Here is a 23,015-nt window from a genome sequence, read left to right as displayed (position 1 = left end):
TCTTCTTCCGGCTTGAAATCGGAGGATCGCAGTGTTGCGTCTACTTCCTGCCGTTTCCAAAAAAGTGATAGTTGCTCATGCGTGCAGTACGTATGACTCCGTGTGTGAGCTGTAGCAGCATCCTCCAGTGTGTGAGGACAACTCCCCTGGCCAGAGTGTGTTCCTGCTAAAACCCATCTGTGAAATCACACAACTTATTCACTGTGATCCGAGAGCAGACCTACTGCGATCTGCCTCCCACTCCCACTCCCCTCTCCATCTCCGTCAGCCTCTTAAAATATTCTGGGCATCTCTGTCTCGCAAAGCAATTCACTTCAATCCGTTAGGCTTTCATTAGCGTTAATGTTGCATGGACAATGTTTGTATTAGCAGCTGACTGATACGGTTGTTCGAAGGTCGACGTGGATTGAACAGCATTATGTGCACATGCACTGTAGCTTTAAGGTGCCCCCCCCCATTTTTACGTGAAAAATAAACGTTAAAAGTTTATTTTAGGGTCTCAAAAACCATACATAACACATTTTAAAACATGAAATACTCCCTAGAATAAATAGATAAATCACGTATCATATTGTTGGTTATGTCTGTGTGTGTTTGTCCTTCAGGTCGTTCAATCTATGAATCATGACGTGGGTTTGTACGTTCTTCTCTGATTAACCAACAAACCCGATTACCTTGAAATGTGGTCTGAATATTCATGATGTCATTAGATAAATTCCGGCAGATTCTAGAGGTCACCTGACCTTTCCTGGAGCGGCACTTTCAGATCAAATTTTCCCCTAAAACAACACTTGAATGTATGAAGGGTTATCTCAAAAACAGCTGAATTAGAAGCAAAATTCGCTGTGAATATGATCACCAGAGGATAAATCCTACTGATTATTTCGACCTCCTGATGTTTTTTGTCGTGCCACAAGGCCGACATTTCCACTTGGACAAAAACTCTATAAAACACTTTGGTGCGGACTGCCGTGAGCTTTACTGAGCAAATTCCTACTCCACAGAGGATTACAGAGGTCATATCATGTTTTGGGGTTTTTTGCCTTTCCTTTATTATGTAATGCAGTATTTTTGTGCATGGAAAAAGGTCTGCAAAGTAAAAAAAAAGCCCAAAGTCCATGCCAAAGGGAGTTACACTCTCCCATAGGACGCATCCTGCACTGCCTGAAAGGCCTAGTTTGGAGTCGAGCCTTTACTTCCATGACTTATGTGCATTACTCTAAAACTACGAATATTCATTTTTATATATTTATTTTAAAATATATGCACTCCAGTCAGTCAGCAAACATACAGTGCTCCTGCTGTAGCTGCGTTATTTTCGATCTCACTACCTTGCTCGGCAGGACCCGCCCTACTCTGCCTCTGATTGGCTACATCCTGTTCATGAAGTAATACACATGAGCAACTCTCATCAAAGATTAAACAGAGGCGAAATGTCTCACTCCATAGGTAAAACAGAGTGTTTAAGACACAATGTGGGGTGCTGCAGCAATGTAGCACATGAGAAAAATAATGTGTTTAAATGTAAACCTATTCTACCGGTACTTCCAAATAAGTATGAGCCTGAAGATTTTAACCATTTCCATTGAGAACCTTCCTTTTGGCACTAAACTGGAAGTGGCAGTCTAATTCGCAAAACTGTATGAGTCTGAGACCTCCCAAATCACTTTTAAATGCCAAGGGGCACAGAACTACAAGCCTCTGAACACAAGTGACCCATCTTTAGTCCTGCCCCCCTTAGTTACTGTTGCCAGGTCGGACAAGTTCAACAATAAGACATGGCGATGCCGGTCCCGTTCAGCCGACACTATAATCTTCTAATCTGACACAGGGATCATCTTAATAGACAGAAATATTATGTAGTCCGAACCAGTCATCTTTGTGTCGTCAGGATACAGCATCAAGGGTTGGACTAGGATGGACTTTTTGACCTTAAGAAAAAAAACAGCTGATCTGGTTTTTGACTGGCTGATTGATTGTGTGTGCATCATCTGAGACAAAAAGACCCTAATGTTGAAATAAGTCCTGTCACAGAGACAATAGATTAGAGCAAACTTCCTTGTATCCTCTCCAAAGTTCTCCAAACGGTTCAACTCTTCGACCCCAGCCTGCCTCATTATGGCCCTTGTTTACTCATATCATTAAGTGTACCCAGTTCTGTTATTTGCGATGCAAAGTGATGCATTAAAATCAAACAGAAGTTCAAAGATGCTAAAATTTGAACAGAAGTGTCTAAATGATTAACACAAAGTGTCTGGCATGACTTCCTGTCCTAGTTTGGAGAAAATCCATCCGAACATCCTCATGTCCCAAAATAGATTTCTAATTGAGTAAGAATGTGGTGAGGCTGCATCACACCCCTGCTGGATCCGAAATATTTCAGTCATGACGACAAAACAGATCACACTTATCTGTCTCTTTGTTGTATTTTCATGTACCTTCTCACAGTTCAGCACGGTCTGCTGACACACTTTTAAGGGGCAGACAACAAGGGAACTGGCCTCCACAGTCACTTTCTGTACACAGAAACATCTGGCTCTCAGTTTTCAACAGTTTGTTGTTATATTTAAATATTCAGACAAGGAAAAATATTCATCTCCTGGTTCAGTTTGAGAAGAATAAAGTTTGTTTTGAGCCTGGAAATTGGTGCAGCACTTCCTCACAGACTGCAGCCAACAGTCTGATAAACTTCAAATGAAGGCCCGACTATTACTGCTCGGTGGAAGGAATAAAACATTCTGCCTCCCGACAAATTAAAAGTTGAATGCACCTGTTCTCAATTCAATGCGCTCAGGGACTTTGCAAAACAACAGCATCCGTTTTTTGTTCAAATGCCTGAACAACCTCAACCGAAGCTACATATTGATGTGCAGCTGAATCAACCTGATAACTGCTCTACTGTTTCATTATTATGTTTTACTTTTTCCCGTATTGCCACTTACGGCCACAGTGGCTGCTACGCCACGGGCAATTTTAAATGGCCTAATGTTTTTCGGGGGCTTTTACTGTCTGACAGGAATGAGAATTTAGTGCAGTGTTTCCTCCGTAGTGCAAATCTTTAATATATGCTTTTATTGATGTTGTTGTTTTTATTTCTATTCAACTCTCAGGTGCTTTGTAACTTTGTTAAGAAAAGGTGCTACATAAATAAAGTTTATCATCACGGAACTTTTTGAAAAGCTACGGTTACTAGTTACTTTGCAGATTCAGATTTTACGTACACAAATATGCAATCGGTTTATAAAATACGGTGCACTTTAATAGATTTAACTATCCAGCAGTGTGTAAATAGCCCCATTTGCACAAAATAATAGAATAGAAACATGATTCTCACGTGCTAATTCATCAATAACAATAATCCAGACGTGATACTATAATACTCACAGGTGCCTTTTTCTGCCTAATAAGAACTTATAGATATTCAAAGTACATTTTGCTAATATTTCTATTAATATTTTAATAGCCAGTTTTGTACTTTTGATATTGTTGGAAGCTTCAGCACCAACTCTGTCTATATTTTACATCTCTCTGTGAAAACAGCATTCACATTCCCCTTTTTCCTCCAGTTGTCCACTTGTTGTTCACTCAGCTTTTTTCTTTTTTTGTTTCTTCACTGTACTTCTCTTCTCAGCACATTCAAACTGAGGGGCAGTAACGCTCCTCAGACAAACAATCAATTTCACAAATCTAATGGCTTTTGAAGGATCACATCAACAGTTAAATGTTTTTCAGTGGACGCTGTGCGCTCAGAGGTCTTCCTCAACCGTCCCCCACGAACACGAACGCTCACGCGCACACACACACACACACACTCACACACTCACGCACGCACACACAGACACCTCTGGGGGCAACTTACATAACGAGTGCACAGATCAGGAGGGGGAGGTGCAGCAGGGAGGTGGAGCGGGGGAAAAGGGGGAGGAGTGGAAATGAACAGAGAAACCACATTTAAAATATTCTACATTTAGATCGGTACACTTACCGTTTTAGGTTTTTTCAAATTTCATCAACATACATCATGATGACGTGTGTGTGTTCATTTGTTCACTGAAGGACTTCTTTGGTTTTTGTGATCATAATGCAACTTGTGTGTAATCAGTGCAGTTTATCTGTGTTCGATTATGTTTTCTACAAAAGCAGGGATGCCGAATGAATCATACTGGTTTGAGAAATGATGTTAAATGATTTGATATTGAAACTATTTTGAAAATCGATTAATCAGTTTGAATCATTTTTAAGAAAATGATTATCTCTTTTTTTTTTCTACATTGCGCCAATTTGCCTTTCCACCACCATTCTTCTTGCATCTGCAATGGACCTGCTCAGGAGTAGGCCCAAGCTGCGCCCGCCACGCCTCCGAGCAGGACTTTTTTTGTGAAGTAGTGGAACCACTTTGTTGGCGGTGATTCTTCGGCAGAACTGTGGGCATCGAGACCAGTGAGCCGTTAGTTTGAGACACACCTTCGAGCAGGTGGCCCAGCTGTGGTGGAAATGCAATTCCCTGCTGCTGTGAGTGAAACTGAGTAGAGCCAGGCTGGCAGATGTGATGGAAAAAACGGAATTGGTGGTCTAGTGGTGGGGTCGGGGATGGCAACATGCTAAATACCCCTCCCTTTCCAAGCGTGTAGGAGAACCTACGGTGGCCTTCAGGTAAGTTTACCTGAAAGGATCTCTTTCTGGTTTGTCTGTTCTGCTCCCTCTGTTGAATACACAGCAGTTCATAGTTTCAGGTGATTATACACTGAATGAAAACATCATTGTTAATATTGTATTTCATTTCTCCCTATACCACAGTGGCTCTAATCTTAAAACTCTAATCTTTTACTTAACCAATGCATTAAAATCACTGTATTTTGGCAGGTTAGCAGGGTGCAGACTGTTATGCAGAGAGAATTAGACTCTGCTGTTCTCTTTCACTGCAAAGTCAACTCTTCTATTGGATGTCCTTGCATTTTTCCCCGCCGCACATACTGTACGGCGATGCAGGGGACACTTTTCATCAAAATGTCTCCACAAAATTTAGCAGCGTATGACTAAAGTTGCGCCGTCACACATTTCAGGCAGCCGGCAATGAAAATGTGGAAAAAGTCATGATGAAAACAGCTCCGGCTCTGCTGTTACTCGCATTATCTCACTTACATTTTACCTTTCACCAGGCTAATGAATCCCTTCTTGTAAAACTCTCCTCACCCCCTCAATCCTCCATCTTCCTCCCTGCTTCGCCACATTAATCTCTCATTAGCGCCCCCCCCCCCCAACCCCATCCCCATCCCCCTTCCTTCTTTCCATCCTTTCTTTCTATCTGAACACCAGCCATTAAACACACAAGTATACACCGCCGAAGAGGCCCGTGTATTTGCAGCGGAGCTTCAGATGAATCCTCAGATGAATGGGGGCCACAGACGGCCATTTGAAAGGGCAGCACTACAGAGCAGAAGAGCCCCTCTGAATGGAGCCAACGGAGATAATGGACTTAGATAGCGCTAACATCCTGCACAGCTGGATTATTTGCGTGTGTTTCTCAGACGCACAGGAGAACATAAGACACGTTCATGAGGGAGAGTTTTCACACTGGAGGACGGACGAGGGGTGGATGCGTTCGCGTGCGAGCGGCAGGGAACATGTAGGTCTCCTCTGCTGCATGAGTGCATATAGGAGCACAGTCTGCTCGCTATCTGGATGTGGAGTGAGTCAGAGCGCCACTCTGAATATAAATGAGTCAATGCAGATTAAGATGTCACTGTTTCAATGAAGGCAGAGGCAGGGGCAGCATGTAGGAGGTCAAATGAACCGCTTCCCACCCCCACACGCCTTGAAAAACCTTTGTGTGGCTGTGTGGTTGAGAGGCTACCACGAAACACACAACAAGGATCAGCTGGATAAATGAAGTGCAGTGAAAAGGTTACACACACCGCTGAGGACTCAGAGGAATACTGATTCGATTTTTAGTTTATTTGCTACACGGTTGTGGTTAATGTCTGTAAAGAGTGTTTATAATGAGAGCACAGAGATGCTGTCATCCAAACTGCTACACCTCCATCCTTTACAGATACATTTTTATTGAATATATCTTATCTTTGTAACTGACTTTGGCCGGTTATAATGACATTGTATTTACTCAATTCTATAATTACTGAAACTACTGAGAATGGGACAACTTTGCAGGTCAGAATGGGCAACAAACATCGATCAGACCAGGTGTTAACGAGTCAACAGTTTAGTCGAGATTCTCTGAACCATTTGATTTGAAGTGAGGGCGCCTGAAATATTGTGAACAAACCCTCACTGCACAGCAAAACTGTGATTGCACACGGTGCACGATAAAGTTGAACCTAGAGGTCTGTGATGGATGTTTATAAGAAAACTGTTATTGTTCCTCTTTGTTTTCTCTTCCAAAAGAGGTCATCTATCTGATCTGAACTGATCTGATTGTCAAACTGATCATGTCTGTCACCCTTATTAACCTGTTTTTAGCAATACTGCCGCACAATATCATGTTTTACCCTCGCCAGGAAGGTCATGTCTTCAGTTTGGTTTGTTTGTCAGCAGGATTACGGAAAAAACTGATGGCTCAATTTGGTGGATAAGTGTAGCAAGCGCATTGACGCTTAACAAGAAGCCAGAGAAAGTGTTTGCTTAGTATATCAGTTGGGGCTTTTTATCACAGTTATATGATGATGTTAACAATATGATGTATTCCTTTAAGGCTGCAACCAAAATCGCATATTTTTCAAAGGAAGTCAGGTGAGCGGCTGTTTTTAAGGAGACCTCGCCCTCGAGACCAAGAGAGGTTTTTTAAGCCAAACCATGATGTTCCCCAATCACAACCAAGTGCTTTCTGTGCCTAAGCCTAGGGTCAAAGCACAGCATGGTGACAAGGGAGAAATTGGAAAACTGAAAAACCTAACCAAATGTAAAGTTGCAACATAAAGAACTGTAGAGCTTCTGTTTGCAGAAACACACTCAGTTAACATTTCCTCTGCCGATTGTGTTGAGATTCAAGGTACAAACAAAAGAAAACTCCAACACCTAACTGTCACTTTTAGTCAAATCCGACGGGTTTACTGCAGTCTCAGTCTGCCACCTACAAAGAAGACTTCTCCTTCCAATTATTCCCGTCACATACTTTCTTCATTTTCATTCCACTTCAATGTGGAAAATCTGAGCTTAGAGAATTATCCTGCAAGGGATTGTTGAGGTGAAATCTCCTCAGTGCTGTATTTTTCTCAAGTCTATCATCTGTTGTACTGAAAATAGTCGGGATATCCCGAGTCCTCGAGCATCACACTCATACCATGCACGCAGTGCCTCAAATTTCTACTCTTATTCAGAGAAATGTCACCGCTTGTACACAGAAGCACCTGAATGTTCCTCGTTGACTTTCAGTCTGAATTCCCTGGATAGATATGCTCACATCCAAGGGACGACTCAAGTTCAAGGACTCTCGAACACTCACTCTGTCCTCAACCACCAACAATGACACCTTGAGAGGAGGGCAGAGAGCCATGAAACCATCACCATCATGCTGGCTCAGTGTTTCATAATAAACCGGGCAGTCTGTTGTTTTGGCATTTCACTTCCGGCTGCTCCACACATGTGAAAGCGGGGGTTTTCTGTCTTAATAACAGTGTGCATGCATGCGTCATCTTGAGAATCACAGTTCAGCCTCACCACAGTCGGATGTAAGCGACGCATCATGCAGCATTTGTAGGTGACATAAGGCAACATTTAAACTGATGTTCCTCAAGGCCTGTCAGTAACAACTGTGTCATCGCTGTGACCTGATGTCCTCGTTGGAAATGCAGAAATAAGATGCAGCTTTTCACTTCATCACAAAGTCTGAAACACTGTGCGCAGAAAATTCAATTCAATGAAACCTAATGGACGGATGGAGACCAATTATAGTTCCTCTCCCATTATGACAATTCAACCTTTCAGTTTCAAGAGGAACATTGTGTCTTTTCTTCCTCTTGCCGAAGACGTAAATCTTTAACAGCGGCTCAACACATACGTTCACTGAAGTAATTTCCTCCAACAGCTGGGCAGCAGAGGCGTTCAGGAAAAAACAGGAGGAAGCAGTGGATTTTTGGGGGTCCGTCTTCAGCAGCGGATTAATGAACATTTGGTGCTTTCGTGCGATCCAACTGGGATCGACTCAAAATAAACTACACCGTGTGCATGTTCGTTTGTATGAATGTTACTCAGTGTGCAACAGTGTGACTCATTGATGGAGCTCTATGGAACAATAAGATAAAGCATCAGGCTTTAGCTGTTAATAGGATGAGCTCATTGTTAGTTTTGGTCTTTTCATGGATTTGTTAACAACAAGACAATATTTAGAATATCATCAGTTTTATCCTTTAAGATGACTCTTTTTAGAATTTGAAAATGACACCAGAAACCCTGGTGCTGCAATCAGAATAGCCATATTTCAAAACGGAAAAAACCTCGGTGGAAAGAGCCCGAACACCACAAAAACAAATTTTATGCTTGGCTGAGTTGGCAGAGTTGGTGGATAACAAAAAAACAAAATGCATAAATGTGCAGCGGAAACATCCCTAGTGAATAAATCATGATGTACACTGAGCATCTTTGTCACCCAAGCGTCCACTGGAGAGACGAAGGATAGCCGCAGACAAAAACAGACCAGCGGACTGAAAGATTCCTCACATTAAATAATGAAACAAACCTAAGTGCAATATTTCTAGTGTTTCACACACATAGAGTTCACTGGGGCGGTCAGCCCAGGTATATTAACAGCCACCCAAGTATATTTGGCGACCAATTTCAGCCTTTTATACTTTTATTTTTTTCGGATTGATTGACCAGTGAACAGTCTGCCCTCTCCCTTCACCTCCCATCTGCTGTCAATCACACATGCTCTGCAGAGAGAAGCCCTCTGGTTTACTGTAACATACCCCCGTAAACACACTGATTGTTATGCGACCTCTCCTATTCCATCTACTAACAGTGTGCCAATGTTGTGTACAGACTTGTAGGTGCACTGGTAGTTGAGATGTCATTGGCTTTGATCCCGTACATGCATAAACAGGCTTCCTCCACGTGCGGCTCACCTACAGGGGCTCTGAACCATGAAAACAGGTTTTTTTTACAGTCTGGTGAAGAATATTTTCAGGCTGGGACATCTCTGCAGCCCTACAATACCTCATTATAACACTGATTTCTCACATTTTACCTTTATGAAAGAAATTGGAGCTTCTCTGCAATTTGGATTTTGGATATCAGCCCTACTGTAATCACATCAAATTTCACACACAGCGGCTCCAAGCTTGTTTAACACAACAGGATGCTTTAAAAAAATCGAATGCACACCTAGTCACTGTCTTATAATTATATAAATTATTGCATTTGCGTATCTTAAAATACCCGGTTGTTGGCAGAAGCCCAATTTTCCCCCACAGGGTTGAGAACCACGTATAAATTCTGAGCCTGTGGGAGACCCTCAGCACCACCGCTGCGACAGAGAGAATAACAAGCGTCTCGTCCAGCCCTCATTTGTTAATAGTAATTACACCAGGGTGTCACAATTAACTTGATACTGATACATTATACTGCACTGAGACCTTTGAAAGTTACGAGATAGGCAACAAAACTAAGTTGTAAATCTGAGTACAATGCCAGTAACCCCACTGTGAGTAAAATGGAGACTTAACAGTGAATCGAACACATGAAACAGAATCTATCAGAGGGTCTTGGTCCACTGAATTATTATCAATGACAATGGGAACATACAACAACATTTGTCCCCGTCCTCCCACCAATTATTCCCATCAGCCTCCCTGACAGCAGCACGCCGAGTCGCTGAATGGCCTAATCTCTCTTCACAAATTAGCTCCTTCTCTCATCTCCCCTTTCCCAAATGTACGCTATGCCCTTAAACATCACATGCTAACACTGCCTATTCATAACCATTATCTCAGGGCCGCTGACAGTGGAGCGAAAAAAAAGGGTCCGTGAAGCAGAAAAAAAAAACGGGGGGGTGATAAAGACACTGTGAAATGCAAAACGAGGGGGTGAAAACAAGCGCTGTGGTTCGATCTCAGATTCCCCGCTGGCCCTGAGCTATCAGAGCCATTGATTGGCTCATGTAATTCTGCTCTGATTTGGCTTGGCCAATCAATGCGCTGCAGACTCACTTCCTGTGACTGTGCAGCCATTAGACGAGAGGTGAAAAATCCCATAGTTTCTTCTGTCCCTGGAAATATACAGTTTAGAGCCACCCATGCCTCCACTGCAGGACAACTGCTGCTCTGCGGTCATCGAGAGCTCCTCTGACAGTCGTCTCCTGTCTCACCGCCTCATTTCAGAGCCTGTATTGACCGGGCGAGCACAAAAAGCCTGTTTGGAGGATGGTGTAACCTTGCAATTGAAATACAAGCAAACGGATTATTGAAATAAAGATGTTTCATATTCTGCAACCCTGGGCTCTTTTTTTTTTTTTTTAACACAGATGCTGCTTTTATGCAAATTCCGAAGAGTGTTCTGAGCAGCTCATAAAGAATTTTCAAGCACTTAGTAGTAGTTTGGATCTAGATCATTATGTAGAGGCTTCCTTTAAATTGGCAAACACACTGTACTTTTAAACTCAGACCGCGTTAATATTCACGCTTGGTCCCACAGACCACTTTTTATATACTGCAACCGTCAGCTGTGTGTTTGTGTGTGCAGATATACAAAATATATCACCCTGAAAATTGTTTTAATTGCTCATCTTTAATTCTATTCCTGTGCCAATAACCTACTTTTGCATCTTTCTATCTGGGGCTCATCTGTCCACAGAGACCAGCACAGCTTCATCTGCTGTAATTTCATCTCAGAGGTCATTAATAGGCAAAACTGTACAAACACATTGGTGTTACTTATATTCTTACATTCAGTGTGAGTGACGCTTTCTGAGGATATCGTCAAATCCTGTGTCTGTGTCCATCCAAACAGCTATGAATCCGCTTAGAAACTGGTGGGAAACGACACTCGTGAAAGCACTAACAATATAGCAGAACCTGCCTTGGAATCATCACGTTTTTAAATTGATCTCATATCAAAGTAATCTGGTGATGGCTGTCTGTACAACCATGGTAAAACTGCAAACAGGAAGTGCTAATAGCTAATTCGGCATGGCTTTAATGGTGCTTATTGTTTCAATAACTCATTTTCTTTTCTATTTGTGTGCTTCTAACTGGCTTTTCTATTATTCTGTGTGCTGCTCATTTGTCCACAGAGACAGAGACCACAGCTTCACCCAGTGCTATTTAATACTAGAGGTCACCAGTAAGTAAAACCTTCCAGCTATATTGGTGCATTTGAGTGAATGCATGTGTCAGCATGGTTTCAAGGTAAACCATGCTGAGCAAATTTAGGCTTCATGGGAGACACGAGACACGACAAGAGGAATCATAACTTAGTCAAATCTGAAGACACAGACATGATACACACATGTTTAAATTCAGTGTCACTTTCTGGGGTTGTATTTGGTGGCTGTGTCTATTAAAAAATCCACAAATCTGCTTATGAAATAAGCGGGAAGATGCTCCTTATGGCCCTACTATAACAGAACTTGCTTGATAATCATCCATTTTTAAAGTTTTCTACAGCATCCAAGCAATCCAACTGTATCTGTCTGTACATCTATGGGTACATCGGAAAAAGGAACTCCTAATGGCGCATTTGGCATTCATTAAATGATGATAATTTACCAAAATGGGAGTTTAAAAGAGGGAGAAATACCCCAAGACTTCTTCAAAAATGGCTACTTGCTCTTCTAGACAGATCATAAAATCAGAACAAATCTGCAATCTTTCTCTGGCCGTAAGATACACACACACACACACGCACATACACACTACACCCCCTCGATTACCAAAGAAACATAACAGCACTCCATTCTCTGCTTAATTTAGCCATTGATTTTTCTAACACCAGATCACACCATAGATAGTAGAAGACATCAGGCTGCGTAGTTTTATGGTCTCTGTGAGAACCCCCACACCCTGCAACACACACACTTTTACACACACCTACACACACACACACACACACACACACCCACACACAGACACACACACACACAGAAGGAAAGAAAGAAGACGTTTCCCTCGGGATCCACAGTAAAAAATCACCGCCTACCACTGTTAGCATATCACAGCAGAGTGTGTGATTGTTGTTTGTGTGTTTACAGCTGCTGTCCCCTTCAGCGTGTGTAGCTTTGCTCAGATCAGATGTGAACCAGCAGACACTCCCAGACACAGCTGTACTGCCACATCATCACACACACATACGTGTTTATTCTCACACAAACTGAAACTGAACTGAAACAAAACCCTAAAAATGTGTCATTTACAACATTTCCACCTTTCTCATTTAAAATGATGTCATTCACATGATATTATTACCATACTCATCATTTCTCTAACTCCTGCCACTCCTAATGCTCATAATAACGATATACTTTTTCATCTTGATAGAGCCGGAGAGAATCCACCTTTCAAAAGATGATGCCAGTTTATTGCACCTTGGGTGTTTGGATGATGCATATCCATTATGATAACATTGTACTCACCAAAATTATTGCTGAGATCTGGCAGCACTGCAAATTAGCAAATAAAAATAATATAGGTCCAGCGGGGCAACAAACACAAGCAGTCTGAGCCAGAAGTTTAGCCAGTTATTGAAACAATTCAGTCAGGATAATAAAGCAGAGTGAAAACAACCAAGTCACCAGAGTACAATGTTGGCATTTTTCTTTCTGAGAAACACGTTTGAATTTGCTGCCAAGTCAGAGACAACTGTTTGAGACTGTGTTTCTACATTTGTAGATGTGAAACAACTGGATAACTTTAATGATATGTTGTGACATGGTGTATCTTATATTGCCATGTTGGTGTTCCACAACATTCATTGCAATTGAGTTAAATTTAGGACTCTCAGTCCAGAGCCTTTGTACCCAATTTGGAACTTATAAATTATCTGTTCACTCAGTTTTGTGTGGTTGTTTGGTGTTAACTTAAGGGAACTAAAAGGCTTTGTCAGGTTAAGGGAACTTAAAACCTTGGTTAAGTTAAAGGAACTAAAAACCTTGGCTAGGTTTAGGGAGGTAAACAACTGACCCTTTCAAAAGTTATATGAAAAACTTCTTCAGGGACAGATTTTTTCTTTTCTTTTTCCTGAGTCGCTTAACTATGACATGACAAACATTTGATTGATCAGTTGCAATGATGTTCCTTAAGCAACATTCAGTACGTTTACATGCACAGCTTAGTTGGATTACAGCCATAGTTCGACTATGCTACTCAATCAAACAAATGCAATTGTCCGAGTATACATGCCGGTGAGAAAGTCGCATTATTGGGCCTAAGCATGTCACACCCTGGTTTGATAGATGGCGCTGTACCCATTTCAACTAGTGGTAACAGAGCCACCTCTGGCTGACCTCTTTACGTCACCAGCAACAACAAACTGCCTCGGCATTCGAGAAAGATGGCATACGAAGTGCGAGACGAAGCTACATCTTTGTACATTTCATATATGGTGTACATGATAATTACACAAACTAGATGCACAATGGCGCTCTTTCTTACGGTGATTTTGGAGGAAAGACGCTGCCATCGCCGTCCTTCTACTTCCGGCTCACAGCCCAAGAAAGAAATCTTGCGCCTGCGCAGAACGTATAATCCGATCCGATCTGATAGACCGTATACATGCAGGAGTTATGCGACTATCAATCGAATAATCTAGGTGTTTTAATTCGACTATGAGGAATCCGATCCGGTCCGATTTTAGTCAGACTAAGGTGTATACAGGCATCTTAAAAATCCGATCATAGTCGGACTAACCCAGTAATTCGGTTTTCTTGAGTGTCATGTAAACGCACTGATTGATTATGATGATCCAGGAACAGCTGCAAAGTTTAAAAATCCTTTAACTTTGCACTTATTATCATGTCGAATTTGCTTAATTCGTCTGTTTAATCTGTGCAAAAGTGTACAAAAATTACAGTCTTGATCCTATCTCCAGCTCCTTACTACAAAATAATATTGAACTATTTCTTTAACTTGGTGAGTACAATGTTATTATCACGGATAAGATTAATGATGAGATGAAGTGCACAGTCATTATAAAACTGAATTATCCTTTAATAAAAAAATCTTGGGAAGACGTGAGTCCTCACATTACCACCCATTTCACAGCCTTTGCTGTACAGGAAGTCTCGCTTTCCTGTTTTAGTGTGATCATAAACCCCACAATGCACAAACACAACACAAAGCCATGCGGAAGACTTACAGGCATTGGTGACGGCAAAGCTGTTGGCCGTCTCGATGTTGTCCACGTGAGGCACCAGGTTGAACGGGGCTTCCGAGGCGTTCGGGCTGGTGTTGTGCAGGAAGATTGCCAAACGAAAGGCAGTGTACTCCTGATCAGTGTTTCTGATGAACAGACCGCCTGAACAGAAGGGAAAGAAACACATGACGATGTTAAAAAAAAAAAGAAAAAAGGAAGCACCGGAGAATAATCCACAATCTTACTGCAGACAGTTTAATTATAGCTGACAAGCACAGAGACATGAAGTGAAATGAAGGCAGAAACTACTAAAACAATGTCATCATCTGCAGATTTTTGACAGTTTGAATACAAATTAGATTTTTAGAGCCAGTGTGAAACACTAGTTTATTAAGAAAGACAGACTTTTATGACATCGGGGCCACACACACCTCCATATTTATTAGTCATGCTGGTAAAACAGTATGAGGGAGGAACTCAAACTTAAACTAACAGTATGTAATCTCTGCCTATACGGGTCCCTCAATCAAAACAATGAAAACAAAGCCTCAGTTTTATGATGTTGTAAAATAGTCGTGTGGGATCATGGGAGTTGCTGTCCTCGTTTTTAACAACCACCATGGCCGATGAAAATCGGTCTGATGTGACTCAGGCAAGAAATGTTCACAGGGGAGAAAATTTTGAATATAAAGTTTTATTGTTATTTTAGTCACGTAAACTTCTCAGGGTTTGAATATTGTTGGGAACATTTGGGATAATGTACATTAAGTACACAATTCACCAAAATATATAACATATATATATAACTCTTACATCCTTCCTGAGGACCACCTAGAGCCTCCTCAATGGTGCTAATTGGAAAAGTACAATTGCACTAATGTCGGCAATAAGGCCGCAAACCAAGGAACAGAAGGCGCTGATTGTTGTTATCTCCCAAAATAATCTCTATCAACATTTTATGATCTGATATGTCAGAGGTTCCAGATCTTGCCCCCTATACAACCACTTATTGATGCAACAACAGGTTTAGTACCTGAGCATCTGACTGCAAGTTGTCTTGGATATTTATGTAGTCATTTTCATTTTGAACCGTACAAAAAATGTTAATTGGACCTCACCAGTGAATATTACCACGATGCCACCAAAACGTTCAATTCTGGATCTTGAGTGGAAGTGTTTGGTCATGTCTTTGCTCAGTGGGATCCCCAAGAAAGTGGTTATAGCAGAAAAGTCAGAGGATCAAAGTCTGTAGGATACATCCTCTAGGAGTAATGAATGTCTGAACCAAACGCTGTGCCAATCCACCCCAGTAGATGTCATGATATTTCATTTAAAACGTGAAAACTTTGACCTACATCTGGCTCCCAAGGTAAAGCCGGGAGATCACAAATGTGATAAGGATTCATCATCTGTGGACCATGAATGTATGTACCAAAGTTCATGCCAAGCCATCCAACAGTCGCTGAGATATTTCAGTCTGGACCAAACTGGTGCACCCATGCTGCCAGTGTCACTAAAATGTACACGGTTATGGTTAAAGAAATGTCTTTATGTTTAAGAAAATAGCTTTCTGGCAATGGCTGGGAGGGAACCTGATCATGGCTACAAGAAACCAAGGTCCCTGCCCTGGTTAACATACGTAGGTCATATTTGGCATGTGAATAAACACCTTCATGTGAGGACAACCTCAAAATGGAGGTTTAAACCCAGATAAAGTTTTGGTAAATGCCCTGACTGGACTCCTTTAGCAGCTGTGGTCAGAGAGCAACCTCTATCATATTAGAGGTGGACACAACTGGACAACTAGACAATATATGAGATGTAATAAAAGAACAATATTGTTCTGGTAAATCACTTTGCCGATACACTACTGCTGACAATCCAAAATTAATCCAACAGTTAAGCAACTCACGACTCTTTAAGCACCGCCAGCCTTTGTGACAGTGTACTGTAAGATGCAGTTGGATTAGCATTTAAATCACCTTTGTTTCATACTAACGCGAACAGAAAAGTGATATTATCCACCAGATATTTTCCTGGATCAACACTGCCAACAAGAGCAGCTCAGAATCAGAACCTTGCCTTCTTCATATATGGAGATCCTGACGACGCTGTTTATGGTTGTGCAAATGTCAGTGGTGTTTCAGGTCAGAAGCAGTTTGTTTCACATTTGAAAGTCTAACTTCAGGCTATATTTCTTGGGATGCGACAGTATAAATGTCATTTAAAGCAAAATGCCAGTGTGTTCTCTTTATGGCTGACCTCTTTAGAAGGTAAACTTTAGAATATTTTACTCCTTCGTGACGCCCACGCATGTAAATCCTCTACCGTCATTTTGCATAACTCTGGAAAACTAGGGCTGCTATGAATTTCAAATAATTTCAGCTGTGACAGTTTCACGTCCCCCTTGACTCACAAATGCTCTCAGGAGGTGTCGATTCCTGATTTACAAACATAAATGGTGTGAACATTTTGATCAGCAGGAATGCCCTTTACATGTTACATATTTGAAAGCTTATCTTCAACACTAAATAAATCAAGTGTTGACCCAAATACAGCTCATTCAGCTTCTGGTGTTACACAAAATGAGAGTCAGTACAACAGTAAACACTGTCGGGGCTTCAAGACTTTGAAGTTTCATAAATGCCATATGGTTTGCCAAAAACAAGGCTCTTGTGGCTCCAAAGAGCCTGTTTGTTTTTGACCCCATTTCCAGCTGGCACATGTTATCTGGATGAAAACATCTGGATCACAGGCCTTTGAATTTTTACACCTGGTGGCACAATCCTTCCCGTTATCTCAGTTCTGCTTGCACAGTGATCAGATCTCTGTATGCAGATTATGCAGGCAGGACCGGCCGACTTGTCAATGGGAAGAAATGCAGGATACTTTTGAGGGGCCACTGAGATGAGCGAGGTGAGGGTCACATAGATACAGATGGAAACCGCTGATGGTTTCTGTAGGCTACTTTTGGATAGAAGCTTCATAGGACACTGCTAGCTCGGACAGGTGACCCCCGTCTTGCACGTGATATTGGTCCCTCGAGAGTCTTATGAAGTAGTGCTGCTGCATGGGCTCTATTTATTTTTCCTTTGCAGAGGGAGAGCTTGTCTGTAGCTTTCTGACAGCAGGTAGAGGAAAGCCTTTTAACAGACTGGGCAGATTTTTCAGCTGAGATTGTGGTCACACTGAACAAATAACACCTGAATAAGATCCAGTCAAGACAGCTAATCACCAGTACTGTTACATCTCGGCACAACAAGCCTTCTGCATGCTTATTGGATCACTGACACTGATGAGTATAACTGCTTGGATATTGAAATTTGGTCTCGAATGACATGATATTTTTCAATACATGATAGCCTTGAGGCAATTCTGTCAGTGCCATAGAAGTATCAAAGTTCAATACCCTAAAACAGGCGTGGATTACATATCATTGCTCAGGTACCTGAAGTCACGTAACTTGTGTTCAGGTTTAGGTTCAGTTTATCTAAAGTTCAGAACAGCTATCTAGCAGCAGCTGTCATAGCAACTGGCGGTTACACGACCAATAAGCTGTCCCCTGTTTGTATGAGTTTGAGTTCACCAGGTGGCCAACTCTTACCTATCACACCTTTAACCAACAATTTGATATTTTACTAAACTTACCCAAGTACTTTTGTGCCTAAACCTAACCGAACCAGAATGTTTTCCGAACATTAATAACGATACAGAAGTGATAAAATGTCACAATGCAGCCCAGTTGCGAGGGCATGATATTATAAGTTAATGTTTGACATGTCTACCAAATGTTGCATATCACATTCACATTATGTGCATGTTACAGCCATCTGATACAGCAAGAGGTGGAGAGGGTGGTGGTGGTGTTATTACAGTTAAAACAGTTGGAGACATTTCCAGCTGTTTTGGCAACCGAAACAGGTATTTTAAGCCAAACCTTGATGCTTTCCTAACCACAGCCAAGTGCTTTTTGTGCCTCAACCTAACCAAGGAACAAGCACAGCGCTGTGACAATGCAGAGATACAAAGTTCAACTGAAACAAACGGAAAGTTGTAACATTGAGAAACATCCTGTTGTCTTAATCTAGATTTTATAATGACATACTTACCTAACATTTATTCTGGTGAATAGGTTGCACAATATGTAAACTGCTTGTCTGTAAGCTTTATTTTGAAAGTCTAACTTTGCATATGTATTACTGCCAACCTGACTGCAGATTTGTTCAGATGCATAATTGATATTAGGGCAGTAAGTAGTTAGAAGCTTAAAGCCACTGACCATGCTGCAGTGTTTGGGCTAACATCTCTAAACAGACACTGTATATGCCAACACGTTCTCGCTCCCAACTGCATTTCTCTTCTGCCTAATCAGACAGTAAACAATGACAGCTGCACCGAAGAGGAAGTCTTAGATTTCCGTTATCCAAATGTCCACAGGCCAAACATTGATCCGCAAAACCATGGATTTTGGACATTTCACCTGTACCTGCATCCATATACGGATCGCATGTTAATAACAGGTGTAAATGGGGTCTCCGTTTGTCAGTGAGTCTAGCAACACCAGTTCCACCTCAGTGAAAAACCTGTGAAGAGGCACGGCCTTAGGAGAGTTTACATCCCCCCCCCCGCCCCTACAGACACACACACACACAGCCAGGCTACTCAGATGATGTTAGGATCTTCATTAGAAGTGACAAAAGCTTCATGAGCCTTAAAGGAGAACCTCGAAATCCTCACAGATCTCCTTCAGTGTCGCATTCAATATATATTTTTTTAAATCTTGATTAACTGGATTGAATTTGATTCTTGACTTTGTGTGATATTTTGGCTTTTGTTGTTTTTTTGTTTTGTGTGTGTGTTGCTTGTGATGGATTGACTTCCTGTCAAGAATGTCCCCTGTGCCCTCCATGTGATGCATGCTGGGACAGGCTGCAGTCACCATGACTCTTGGTGACAGTGAGCAAATGAATGAAAATATAATGAATGAAAAGGGGGATCTATAATTCTCAGGCTCCACCTTCACGTGTGTCAGCGCCGTCAGACTTAATCCGTGGCGGTTGTGGAGCATGTTTGCCACCATGACTGTATTTGTGTTTCTGTGTTGCACAGCAAATCTCCCTCTGCTAACAAGTGTTGATTTTCAGTGGCAATTATTTGAAAATGACTGAGTGTTGATTGGAGAGCTGTCTGCCCTCTCTGAGATCTGGTGGAGCTTTTTGGTGGCAGCTCAGAAGTGTTACACCAAGTCTGACGGCTGAAGAAACACTGGTGCACTGTGGAATTTTTACACTCCGAGAGGGCAATTACAGAGCTGAAACGGGAAAGGTATTATCACATCAAGAATGTTTGCGCACCATAATGAGGAGCGGTTTGAAAAAAAATCAGGGAACTGTGACTGAACCAGCACCCTGATCAGCGGCAGCAGCAGTGCACAGACGCAGGTTTAAACCCCCGACCAGCTCGAGTGTCCCCAGTTTCAGGGGTGCTGTTCTGTAACAGACCCTGACCTCTGACCCCGCCTGGAGGGGCTGGGCGGGGGATTCGAGTATCACGTTGATATAAAAGGACAAGGAGAATCATTTGAACAGCTTGTCATTTTTCATCAGCCGGACTGGTTCTGATGCGCCTCGACTCCGCCAGAAGCCGGGGTGCAGCGGAGGGTCAGACCACGAACAAGTCTGAGGCTTTAACACCTTCCTACATTTCATTTTCTGCTTTTCCGATAATTGATTTTTTCTTAAATCTTTTTTTTAAGAGTGCTGTGATGATCAACAACTGGAGGTCACGGTCTGCCCTTCTCTCCATCCCCATGCCTCTAAATCAACCAAGTCAATCTGCCTGCCGGAGGAATGAAAACCACAAATCCATCATTTCTATGTGCTCCCACTGAATGCAAAGATGGAATTGTTTGAATAAACTGGAGGTGGGATCGAACAAAAAAAAAAAAAAAAAAAGGAGGAGAACAGTGGATCTGGGAGGCCTGTGGGACCGTGGCAGAGGTTTTATTGCAGCGACAGGACGACACCGGGGTCTGCGAGAGTGTTAACAGCAGTCAATGCACAGGCAGCCTGCATAGGGAATACACACACACACACACACACACACACACATGCACACACACTTTGCTGCTCTGATCTGCTGCAGTGGCGGAGTGCACCGGGATACACACTCCAGCCCAGCAGATACTAAGCGCGTTAGGGGTGTGTGTATGTGTGTGTGTGTGCGCTCAACGTGCAGCAACAGAAGCGTGCGTGTGGTGTGGAGCAGAACTAGACAGAAATGTGCACTTTGAGGAGTGCTGAGGTGTTAAACGGCGGCGCAGAGGCAGCAGACAGGACGTCCACGGGCACATTCATTCACATGATTCACGTCCGAGGCGCTCACACACACTCACCGATCTGAACGCTGCTCGGGAAAGCACCCATCGCCAGTCCCCAGAAGCCCGAGAATATCAACAGAAACCAGTCGCCAGAAGAAATCCTCATTTTGTTCCGGTTATAAACTGATGAGAGACATCGAGCAGGTTTAATTAACACCCCCAGGGCGAGAGCAACATCACGGGGCAGGGGGGGAAAAAACAGAGAGAGAAAGAAAAAAAAATGCCCGTTAAATATCCATGTCTGCTTTTTTTTTTTTATTTTTAGGATGGCTTCTTGTTTTGTTGTTTTTCTTCTTCTTCTTCTTCTTCTTCTCTTGGATATCCCCCCCTCCGCAGAGCCGCTGCTCGTTTGTACCGTCAAACTGCGTCCGTCCGTCCGGCGCTGGAGATTTTGCGCACAACACCACCGCCACCACCAAGATGAGGAGGTGGAGGAGGGGAGGAGGAGGAGGAGGAGGAGGAGGAGGAAGGGGGGGTGGGGGGGGAGAGCATCAGCCAGCGGCGGCCAGTGCGTCTGGATGCGGCTCAAACTCGCATCACAGCAATAACACACATGCGCCTTTTTTTTTCTTTTCTCTTTTTTTTTTTTTTTTACCCGAGAGAGCGACCGGGGCAGGAAGGCAGGAGGGGCGTCAGTCAGCCCGGTCAGCAGCACCGAAGTCCCCGCGGCTCGTTTAACACCCAAAAACTTCCAGATGTGCTGATGTGAAAATACACAGCGACTGACTGGCTGAGTGTGACAAATGATCGCTCTCATTGCATCACAGCGTCATTTTTTTTTTTTCAAAGGTGCAATAAAACGCTTTAATTGCCGCCAGTTAATAAGATTATAATAAACAAGCTGCAATCTCTAGCTCCCTGCGCGTGAACTTCTATCTTATTAAAAATGGCTCCACGCTGAGTTGTGGTGTGTCATTTTTCACCATAATAGCAGGCTGCCTTGTGTCATTAGGTTCCAGTTATATGTACTGCGCGACCACTGCCCCAAAGAATACATTAATAAACCGAACAGCCCTGATTTATGGCTTTAATGGTCAGTGTGATATTTTGTTAAATGTGGGAATTAGGCACAAAAATTTAATAAGGACACGCAGTCTGTTTTATTTGTAATCTTCCCCGCAGGATCATGGTTCTGGAAATAATAGCAGAAATAATATGTCAAAGGTCTTTAATGTGTCATCAGAAGCAGGGCCGGATCAAATGGATAGAATACACTGGGCAGAGTATATTTTTTGGGCCCCTCCTACGTACACATTTTGATATTTGGCAAACTGGCTGAACTCGTGTTTTTTAAGGAAATATTCAGACACCAGGCGAAAAAACCAGAAAAGAAAAAAAAAAGCATTTTGTGGCCTTGAAGTCCCCCCTGCCTGAGAATCTCCAGGGCATACAGTCATTACAGTGCTTTTTTTTTCCTATTTACACTAACTTTGTGAATATAAAATTGTAAAAAAAAACAAAAAAACAACAACAACGGTTTAGGTGAAAAAAACAACCAATTAAAAGAGCAGAAGAAGGTAAGTAATACATAAACTTGCATAATGTGAGTATATAGAAGTATTAGTACAGGAGTGATGTTTAGGTGGAAAAACTGCAATTCGAAGCGCAAACTGCATCAAACTCCATAAACTTGCATTTTTTCCCAAGTTTAAGCATTTAGAACTGATATAAACTTTATATTACTGGCTCAGGGGAGAGGAGAAATAAGAGAGAGTGATGGCCTCAACATGATTACTCATTGGCAGTTGTAGGCATAGGGTGGGCATAGCAACTCGTATCTGCTCCAATTAAAAAAAGCATCTACAATCGCAATTTTGTCCCCATTTTGTCACAGATTAAACATAGATTGCCATGTTTTGGACAAAACATGTTACTGAAATGGATCTACTGCACATCTGGGAGTAAAATAAGACAGTTTTTGTTGGAGTTTGATGCTCTACTAAAACACACAGACACTTTATTGGTGAGTAGGCAAAATTTTGTTCATGCTAGTTTGTTAGCTTGTTTGTTTGTTCATTGAACCTTGCGGACCTTGGTTTGTTTAGCTGTGTTTGAATCGGGCAGGCTGCCCAGCTTGACAGTTAAATACCACATGATTACTATTATGCTCCTTAAGTTAGGTATATATTTTAGCTCATCTATTTATATTTTGGCATTCCCATGCAGTTGGTTAGCCATGTGTTCAAAGGAAAAGTATATCTAACATGTTAATTAAAAAAAAATTCTCTCACTCACTCACTCACTCACTCAGGGCGAGGAGTTGATTCACGTTCAGTAACCGTACTGCTAAAATTAGCGCTGTGTCGCTAAGATCCGTGTAGCATCATGTTAAGTGGTT

General features: G+C 42.2%; 1 protein-coding gene across 3 annotated transcripts in view; it reads right to left on the bottom strand.

Moving 5' to 3' along the window:
- The window catches only part of gria4b (glutamate receptor, ionotropic, AMPA 4b), a 146,774-nt gene extending 125,666 nt beyond the window's left edge, over positions 1–21,108 (bottom strand). For all 3 annotated transcript variants that reach the window (XM_030436965.1, XM_030436966.1, XM_030436967.1), the window contains exons 1-2: positions 20,693–21,108; positions 14,302–14,460 (exon numbers count right to left, since the gene is read on the bottom strand). In XM_030436965.1, coding sequence (XP_030292825.1) covers positions 14,302–14,460; positions 20,693–20,783 — 250 coding nt within the window. In that variant the 5' untranslated portion in view covers positions 20,784–21,108. The remainder of the gene's footprint in view (positions 1–14,301; positions 14,461–20,692) is intronic.
- Positions 21,109–23,015: the final 1,907 nt, after the last annotated feature.

The sequence above is a fragment of the Sparus aurata genome, chromosome 13 (genome assembly GCF_900880675.1).
Source record: "Sparus aurata chromosome 13, fSpaAur1.1, whole genome shotgun sequence".
In the NCBI taxonomy this organism is placed as follows: domain Eukaryota; kingdom Metazoa; phylum Chordata; class Actinopteri; order Spariformes; family Sparidae; genus Sparus; species Sparus aurata.
Note: the sequence above shows the minus strand (reverse complement) of the source record. Positions and strands in the feature narration are given on the sequence as shown.